This window comes from Lathamus discolor, chromosome 2, assembly GCF_037157495.1.
Source record: "Lathamus discolor isolate bLatDis1 chromosome 2, bLatDis1.hap1, whole genome shotgun sequence".
Lineage (NCBI taxonomy): Eukaryota > Metazoa > Chordata > Aves > Psittaciformes > Psittacidae > Lathamus > Lathamus discolor.
In genome coordinates this window covers 63,076,614-63,086,737 of record NC_088885.1, presented here as the reverse complement: position 1 = coordinate 63,086,737, position 10,124 = coordinate 63,076,614, and the positions used below count along the sequence as shown (strand labels likewise).

The window sequence follows — 10,124 nt, the reverse complement described above, 5'->3', positions numbered from 1 at the left end:
TAAAGGCACACTGGATACAGTATTTAGCAGAAGCATTAATAGCAGCATGGCCAATAAAAAGTTGTGGTTCCTTATACAACTCTTTTGTTTAAAATGCATGTTTCTGGGAATGTAATTCCTTCCAGAACATTTTGGGAATATTTGCGGAACGGATTAAGCCCAACATTCCAATATGAAAAAGAAAACAAAACTAGTGTTTTGAGTGGGCCTTACCTTTCTTCAGGAATGCTTAAAAGTAAACACTGTATGTGTTTACACATACATTATGTTAACACATTTAGAGCAGAAAGACATCAAAAGCTGACCTTGCTTTTATTGACCAGGTTATTTAAAAATATATATACACACACACTCAAGAAGGTGGAAGGTGAGATAAAGTTGGATTTTTTTCAATAAACAGCCTAAAACCCCCATACACAGAGTTAAAACGTGGCTTCTGAAAAAAGCGGATCACACCATTTATACTGCATCTTGCTGGTGGGTAAGGGAAGAAACATGGAAAATGCTTGCGTTATGTTTTTTTAGCTCTTCACAGCTTCTCCCACTGCTATGACTCCTGCAGCCACACTCAGCTCTCCAGAGTAATGCAGGGCTGGGCACAGGATAGATACTTTTCAGTGCAGCCTTTAAAGCCTTAGGGACTTCTGCTGGCTGCATTTGAAAATCAAAAGTATGAAACCAGTTATGAGCATGCCATGTTGCTGCAACTTTTGACTACTGATTCCTTCCAACCTAGACAGTTTGCCTGACTTCTGCACAACTCTTACTAACAAAGGACAGAAGCCACAGTGCTCAACCCAACTAACCTGTTGTGCCAGACTTCTACAAAAGGATGGAGAAAGACCCAAAATTCTCTACCAAATTATTCCTTATGATGGAGGTGAACTACGTCCCCTACCTGACCTTTTTCATCTGCTCCCTGTGATATCTATGCTGTTCCATCCTTCTCTGTTAATGGATTCTGCACCACAAGATTAAATAATAAAAAAGAAAAAAGTGTTAAAACAAAAAAACTGTCCAAAATGCTCCCAGAGGAATGTTTTCTCCATCAGAATACATCGTTCCTCCAGCTCAGCCCAAGACTCCAGCATGTCAGTAAAGGAGCCCCAGAAAAGGCTGACATCATGGCCACCCAGTTCCACTGACACAGATGCCCCCACAAGTGAGGCTTAAGTACAAAAGACAGGTCTTCAGTTTGAGATTTCAAGAACAGTACTGGGGGCATGGCTTTAAAGCCAAACAAGCACACTGTAAAGAAATTATCCAGATTGTGAACATTGGAACTCCAATACACCAACCCTTCCAAAGCACCTAAAGGGATCTCTTTAGGTCAATACACCTAGTTGCTGCATAGCCACAGAGAAAAAAGTAAAACAACCTAAAACTTTTCCCAGTACCAATTCTCATGACAATGAATGTAGGTGTTGAACCTCCTGCTCCACATAGGGTGTTTCACCACAAGCACTTCAGTACACAAATGGCTGGCACACTGTTTAATTGAGCACTGAAGCTGACAGATGGAAACTTGTCTCAGCTGATGGTTCCGTCTTAGAAGGTCCAGAGCTCTTTAGAAGTGCTCTCTAAGCAAAAGTCTGTTTGAGATGCTCAAAATGCTTCTGAAGGTGCATTACACCATGTCCTTCCTGTTACTATTTCCTAGCTGAATGTGACAGACACCATCATTACAGAAGCAACCTGGACAGCTGGACTTCCCTGCAGGCATCATATTTTTTTTGTAAATACAGGGAACACTGCATCCTACAGGACACAGATGTATCACATTACAGCTGATTAAGTGTACTACTAAGTGTAAGCTTTCTTTGAAAACAAGACACTTCCATCTGATGAGCACTACCCTAGAGAAGGAAGTCACAAAGCACAGTCAGATGATATAAATACAATGCACTAAAAATGCTCTGTCTTGGTGTTCTCAACCTAAACTGAAAACAAATATGGAGCCTGTGATCGCATATTGCTCTCTGTAGTTGTAAGGGAATTTATCTGTATTGGCTTTTGCTGGTTTAGGTCAGCATTGTAATCACACTGCTTCTCTGAGAGAAAAAGACAGGAGCACAGTACATGAATCTTTATGCATTTCAGTTACCATTATTAGTTCCATAGCAGCCCCGGCTAGTCTGTAGCAGTGATACAGGTAAAAGAGCCTTCTGAAGTTCAAACAAACATTCAGCATGGAACATGCAAGAAGTAAGATGTGCTCTTCCTTATTCCTGTAATGGTGACAAGAGGAGTTAGCTGACCATCTAAGTCCTTCCTCCTTTCTTTCCTTAACCGTGCCAGAAATTTCCCCTTTCAATCTGCAATTAGTTGATATTTTAGGAAGCTTTTGGTTCTGGAAAACCAGGTGGGTCAACATGTTTCAGATGTGTTGGATCAGTGTGTTCTGTGCTTTTACCCTCATTCAGTTATCTGTCTTTGGAGCTGTAGTTGAAGGAAACCCCATTTCTGATGGATCCATTCATGAGGGTTTTAGGATTCTCTCTTTCAATCTTTTCTCTACTGAAGATAGTGTCCTGATCACTGTCGAACTCTGATTCAGAGACCATCAGACTGGAGTTGTGTTCTGTACTTCTATGCTTTATACCTGACAAAAAAAAAAAAAAAAAAAAAATAGTAAAACAAGCTCATTAGAAAGGTTTAACTTAAGTAACAACTAACCGCCCTCTCTTCTGCTGTGATATGAAGTACAAGTGAAACATTCTCTTCAATCCCGCGTACCAGTGTGCACCATTGCCACCACCAACATAAAAACTGGCCTAGGAGTTATCAGACAGATACTCCTCTGACTTCACTGCAGGCCCATCAGTCTATAGCTCTGAAATGTGCGTATATGCATTGAATTTGAACCAGTTAGATATCTTGTTACATAGCCTAGGTGCTTTTCAGAGCTTGAATCTGGAAATTAGTCTGTCCACTGAACTATCTGATTAACACGAGCAGCAACAAAAGGTCATGATTTCTACAGAAACGTTGTCTGTCGTTTTAAGACAGCAGTTTCTCAGGGTGATTTTGTTTCCCCTGCTAATAAATGAAACTCGGGTAAATAAAAAATACATGTGAAAAGAGGACAGCAGTTAAAGTCTGCTGATATTTAACAGGATACTTCTGGGCCAGGAGGGAACTGCTGCACAGCAATAAAACCAGCTCAAAATTAAAGTGTGTGCAGGGGAGGAAGGGGTTAGATGGAGAAAGTCTGTAGGACAACTAGATGTTCTAAATTAAGGTTAACAAAGCAGCTTAGAGCAGTGGCTGAGTCCAAGGCATCATGAAAGAAATGAAGTGGATACTCCCTCAACCATCTGATTCTCCATGCTTGCCTCTGCCATTCCCAGATTTGTAGGTCAGTTTCTGGGCTCCTCCTGACTGAAGGTGTCAACTCAAACACAGCGACTGTAAACTTGGTAGGTAAGTTTGCAGCTGAAACAGATAGCACTTACCATATTTGGGTCGTAGCTCCATTCTCTCCTGCTCATCTATGTTATCCAGGATGGTATATTTTGTTTTCTTTCTTATCTTCGTTCTCTTTCTGCTAAAAGATATGCACCAGAAAGACATTTGGTTCTCACGTACACACATAAATTTGCTGTTCTCCCTTTCAATAAATATAACTACATACCCCAATATACAGAACCTCGTTGTTCTTTCTTGCCTGCATTTAAAGAGTTGCTCCAGCTTATACCTCTATAAAGCAGCTGTAAAGTTATATTCTCTGGTCTAGATTGATTTTCTCTCTGATTTAAAAAGATGAAGAAAGCAAGAAAGACTGACTTGCTTTCCTAGGCCACAGGGTTCAGTTTGTTCAATTTCAATGTCAATATAGTAACTAGATAGAAGGTAGACATACATTCAATTCCAAATAAAATTTCTGCAAGAATTGGTTAGGTGTTCTCACCCCCACTTTTCTTTATAACTGAGAGAACTGGTGCTTGTTTGGTTATGCTTACAAAGAAAACCAAGGAATAATGGAAGTTGGCTCCCTCATATATACACATGCAGGGACAAAGCCATAACGGCTTGTAGGCAAATCCCCACTTATTCTTTCTTCATTTAAATCCTCCCCCAGCATTTATTTCTACAATGCTACAAAGATCATCATCTCTATGTTAAGCAACAGCTATTTGCAGGAGCTATTCATCTGCTCATTAATACAGACGGAAAAATCCTGGAGCTAAAGGAACAGACACAGAACTGTTTGCTGGCTCAAGAAGGAACAAAGGATTTCAGGGCAGAAATAAAAGCACTTATGCATGAAACCAAGTGGACACCTTCTAGAAGATGCTCACACTTCAGGTATTTTTCCAGCATTCTTTCTCATAGCTTTGCAGGGAAGTACATGGAACATGCCCTTTGTCAAGGCAAGAATTGACTCTGGCAATGTCTGGAGAAGCACTGCCACCCAGATTGACAGTTCACAGTGGAGAAGCCACCTACTGCTCAGCTGACATTACAGCCACAGCCAGCTAACCAGCCTCCCCTCTACATGGTCTAAAAAAAAAAAATAAAAAAAAAAAAAAAATAATGGAGTTCATATGGCAATTCAGCAATGGCTTTAAAACATCCAAACCTCCAGCCAAATCTTGGATTAGGGTATCTCTCTTTCCTGTAGTTTCCACAAAGCAAAGGGCATCTCTTGCCACTCTGTCCTGTCCAGCATTTCCTGTTTTTTTTTTTTTTTTCCCCACACTTACCTGTACCAACCAGCCCTCACCCTCTGGCACAAGCCACATGAGGACAAAGGACAGAAGCAGCTGAAATCATAGATTCGTAGAATGGTTTGGAAGGGACCTTAAGGGTCATCTGGTTCCCACCCCAGGCACAGACAGGGACACCTTCCACCAGACAAAGTTGCTCCAAGCCCCATCCAAGCTGGTCTTGAACACTGCCAGAGATGGGGTACCCACAACTTTTCCATAAATAATCCCTTTTTCGTCAAATCACACAAGCCTGTGAGGCTCCACCCTACACTGTGGGGCTAGAACAGAAGACACTTCTATTTAAACCTTTCTAATGACTACATTGTTTCTTCAACCACAAAAAGAAAACCGGTATCAACTCTTATGCATTTCAAAGAGCATCCTTTATGTAATACAAAACCCTAGAAAAAAGTGAAAATCCAGAAATATTTTGACAGCCTTTCATATTTGCTAACACCTGAACAAGCCATCTATTTACTGGGCTTTTTAAGCAGCAGCAAGAACACTTCCTCTAGCGACAGAACTTGGAGGGGCTTGTCACTTGAAAGAGAATTTCTTATCAGCTCAGTAAGAAAGACGTGTGTGTGGGGGGGGTGGGTAACAGAGAGGAGAATGACAAGCAGTAGCAGGCAAAACTGTTTAAGAAAAGAGACTGAAGATCTCTGCAGTTCTCCTTGCTGGTCAGCCAGATGCACCCCCCCCCATCCACCCTTCCTGTCTAAGGGCAACACCAGGTTGGGAGCAGTTCCCTTCCTATAGCCTAGAATACTCCTACAACACTGACTTTCAGGGTGTGCCTCTTTCTTTTATTTTTTTAGCATGGAGTACTGTAAGACTCAGTGGGAGACCATGAAGATCTGCAGTGTACTCCCAAAATTTTAAAATAAATTATCTCTCAATATGAAGGATACTCTAATATCGGCTTTTTGTTTTTTAAGATGCAGAAGAGCACAGAGGCACAAATGGATACTCCTTTTTTCAATAAAAATGTGTCTATAAAGAAATAGATACTGGAAGCTCCTCACATGTCTGAAAAAAGAGTTCAGTGGTTTAGTGCTAAGGGCTGGACTAAAATGGGGCAATTGTCTGCAGTTCTTGCATATAACCCATTAAAAAGCCTCCCACAAATCACATACCTTTTGCAGCAGCAGATGCAGAACCAGGCAAGCCCTACCACGACCACAACCAAAATAAAAACAGATACAGTGACATAGAGTATACTCCACTCTGAAAAAAGAAACACAACAGTACTTTGTCAAATAATATGGATGGGATAATTTCTAATACAAGTCTGTTAGAATAGCCAATCCTGAGCAATGGGGAGTGGCAACAGGAGCTTCAGAGAACTTAGCACCTTCATATTCTCAGAAGAATCCCTAAAAATTCTTAGGTTTCTAGACCAAAAATGCCCTTTCGAAAATATTCCACTCCAGTACCTTTTACCATTCCAAGATACCCGAAGTCTACATGGGAACTTAAGAGGGAATGCTTAGCACCTCAGTTGCCATTCTCTAACGGAAATAAACACAGGTGTACTCTAGGCCTGGCATTTTAGTAGTGCTTTAAAAGAGCAGCTGATTAGAGATAACTCCTTCTACCTGCATGGTTACAGTTGTAAATCCATGAAAATGTGAGAAGGGTACACAGAGATGTGCAAGAATCTGAACTCCATCATATGTATACTCATTATTTCAGTGGTGGTGTTATACTACAGAACAACACAGCATTAGGGCAAGGCTGCAGCAGGTCCCAGCCTCAGGCTTAAAACTGTCTCATTTTGGTTGGTCAATTAGTATTCATTCATCAGCAGACAGACACAAGGCCTATGGTTACTTAATGTAGCAAGATCCTCAGATGTTTACAGATGTACTTGAAGACTAGTGCATTGCTAAGTAAATGTCTCCAAGCCTGCACAGTACTCAGAGTACTTTATTTTAACTTAAGTAGAAGACCCATTTAGTTAAATTAGAACTATTAAATATTTGAAATAGAAAGGATTAGCTGGTATGTTAGGTGCACCGCACAATACAGACACAATTAAGCTGGTGAAACTAAATTTCATTTCCCAAGTGCAACAGGCAAACTGAAAGAAACTGTGAAATTAATCATTCTAAAAAGCTGAGGTATTAAAGGTGGCTACACTGGTTAGCCCACAACACTGGTACTTTCTTTCCTTAGGTCAGATCATACTTCTGGCACAGAAGCATTAACCACCCACTAAAACGATTTAAGGTGGTGCCTCTTTCTCAGCTTTGCAACAACCAGATGAATACTACTCAAAAAGCTTTGCAATGCCCACACTATTCAACAACCCTTTCAACTGGCCCCAAATTGTCGCAAGATCTTCCCCCGTGACAAAGTTTTCATGCTTTTTTTTCCTCAAATAGTGGTACTTTTAATAATTTAAGCTTTTAGAATATTTCAAATATGGGCTACTACTGTAAAGACATTATAATTTCAAGACATCTTTCTATGGAAAGTATTGCTTGGCTGGAAAACAAAAGGATTGTGTTAGTCTTCCCTCAGCATCTACTTCCAAAGTACTCCCCCTTCTGACAGCAAATAATCAGTCTCACAAAATGAGTTATTCTTGAAATACATTCTGTAACACCCGAACTCACCACAATTACTCTCTCCATCACTTAGATAACGATGAATCAAGTTTTCCATCCACAGCTGGTAGCAAATGCAGCGCTTTGTTATGGGGTCACAGTGTCCATGTCCAGAGCATTTTAAAAGACAGGCTAAGAACAAAACCAAACATAGGGTCAGTTGTGTAAATGGACAATTTTTCATGCATCCTCTTACTGTGAGGCTACATTGGTGGTAAAGCATCTAGTTCATAATATTCTCTTATTTTTTAAACCTCCCTTTATTTTGATGTTATGTTCTAAACAGACTCACAGTTCATCAGATTGCAGGCTGTAAAGAATATGTATCTTACGCGTACAATATTGAAATTGTATGCAAGTCAAGAACAGATTAACCAGAAATAAAAACGAGTTGAAGTTGTGGAATTCAGACCTGATCCTTTATAACAGATTTGTAAGAACTTCTAAAGTACCTCAGAAATGGGGAATAACAGCATTCTCAGGTATTGAAAGACAAGCATCATACCAATAAACGGGAGTGCACTTCAGTATTTCGAAGCTGAATTACAGTATCTAAGGCCAGAACATTTACATGCCTCATAGGCTTATAAGTAGTAGCTATTGCTAGATTAATGCATCATATCAGACTAAAATGAAAAGGTATTCCCCTTAAAACTTAGAGTAGCAGATTTGCTATGTCAAGAAAAATGTTAATACATATTTTCAAGTGACTATACACATTTTAGTAATCCAAGTACACTTACAATAGAACAACAGTTCTTTTCAACAGGTAAATGAAGACAGTATTTACTACAGAATCAATGACTATTTTACTGCCAGAGCTAGCTCACTTTGTGACTGTATCATTATCTTCCGATTTTAAATAATGGAGAAATCATATCTGCAGTATCTGAGTATCATAAAGGGTTCACATTACTAGTGAAGTTCAAAATAAGCTTAGAAGTTCAAATATCTTTTGGGGCAAAATAAAAAGTTCATTATAAGAAACCCCAGAAGCCTGTCTGCATTGCAAGTATTAGAAGAGTAGGTTATGTCAGTGATCACCTCACCATTTTGATTGGTAACAGACAAGTTACCTGTCCTGGGTTCAGCAGTAGCAGTCATTTTTTCTCCTTGTTAGTAGCTGGTGCAGTGCTGTGTTTTTGACTTCCAGCCTGGGAACAGTGCTGATAACACCAATGTCTTTAGTCACTGCTCAAATGTTTAATCTGACCAGGAACTTTCTGAATCCCATGGTCTGCTAGGGAGGAGGGGAAGCCAGGAAGAAGCAGAGACAGGACACCTGACCCAAACTAACCAAAGAGGTACTCCTTACCACAGCACATCATGCCCAGGATGTAGAACTGAGGGCAGTTACCCAGAAGGGCTAGTTCACTGCTGGGTCGAGCTAGGTATCGGTTGGTGAGTGGTACTGTATTCTTTTCCCTTCTTATTTCCTTTATCATTATTACTATTGGTGGTAGCAGCAGTGATTTGTGTTATACCTTAGTTACTAAACTGTTCTTACCTCAATCTGTGGTAGTTACATTCTTTCGATTCTCCTCCCCATCCCCCCAGGGGGAGGGAAGAAACTGGGGAAGTGAGAGAGTACTGCATGGTACTGAGCTTAAACATTACCTTACAAACCTATTAATGAACACTAAAAGCCTGCAATGAGTCAGAAACATTAAACATTCTATAATATGGTGTCGTGGTTTAAACCAATCCACACAGGTCGTCCACTCACCCCCCCCCAACCCTCCCCACTCCCGGAGGGATGGGGAGGAGAATCAGGAGAATGTAACTCCCACGGGTTGAGATAAGAACAGCCCAGTAACTAAGGTATAACACAAATCACTGCTGCTACCGCCAATGATAATATTGATAAGAGAAAATAACAAGAGAATACGATACCACCGCCGAACGAGTTCGACCCCCCCGAAGAGAGAGAGCCTGCCCTCCCAGGTAACTCCCAGTTACCTCCCTGGGCATGACGTGCTGTGGTATGGAATACCTCTTTGGCTAGTTTGGGTCAGGTGTCCTGTCTCTGCTTCCTCCCGGCCTCCCTCGTCCCCAGCAGAGCATGAGACTCACAGAGTCCTTGGCCAGAATAAACATTACTTAACAACAATTAAAACCAATCGGTGTTATCAGCTCTCTGCCCAGGCTGGAAGTCAAAACACAGAGCTTGCACCAGTTACTAAGAAGGAGCAAAACAGCTCCTGGTAAACCCAGGACATATGGATATATTAAGTTTTTCCCATCTTCCAACAAATGGTGGTATAAGTCAGGTATCTCTATCCTCATTCTCCAGGCCTTCCTGATGAAGGCCAGATTAAGATATTGTGCTTTTGCATGCTGTCACTGATGATGTCTTTTAAAAGAACACAACTGGCACTAGTCTACCACAAATGAACGAGCATCTTCAGTTTTATCATCTTTTGGAATGCTACATCCAAAACCAGACACCAGGTGGCAGACAGAAGGCCTTCATGCACTTGTTTCCAGGTGCGGTGCTTAGCCAGATACCTGCAGAGCTCCGAAATGAGCAAGTACAATCCAAAACATACCAGCCGTGTCAACCCTCAGGACTTTAAAAAGCAGAAAGTCAGCCTTCTCTTTCAAAAGCTGCACATGCAGAGTTCGTGAGACATCTGATGCCTTGATCACCTTGGAAGGATGCCCATTCTGCACGTAGAACACAACTGCGGTGCTGCAGAAAGAACAGCTAAGGTCATGACTGCTGTCAAAGATCATTTTTGTCAGGCATTAGTTTATAGCCTTTGGTTTTGTTTGTTTCTGGAAAGCAAATGTCACCACT

At 40.9% G+C, this 10,124-nt stretch overlaps 1 protein-coding gene across 4 annotated transcripts in view; it reads right to left on the bottom strand.

Annotated features, from left to right (window-relative positions):
• Positions 1-1,380: 1,380 nt before the first annotated feature.
• Positions 1,381-10,124, bottom strand: part of KIAA0319 (KIAA0319 ortholog) — a 47,801-nt gene continuing 39,057 nt past the window's right edge. For 3 of the 4 annotated variants that reach the window (XM_065667205.1, XM_065667207.1, XM_065667208.1), the window contains 5 exons: positions 9,874-10,016; positions 7,334-7,456; positions 5,849-5,939; positions 3,456-3,547; positions 1,381-2,602 (listed from right to left, as the gene is read on the bottom strand). In XM_065667205.1, coding sequence (XP_065523277.1) covers positions 2,424-2,602; positions 3,456-3,547; positions 5,849-5,939; positions 7,334-7,456; positions 9,874-10,016 — 628 coding nt within the window. In that variant the 3' untranslated portion in view covers positions 1,381-2,423. The remainder of the gene's footprint in view (positions 2,603-3,455; positions 3,548-5,848; positions 5,940-7,333; positions 7,457-9,873; positions 10,017-10,124) is intronic. The other variant, XM_065667206.1, reaches the window with a different exon arrangement.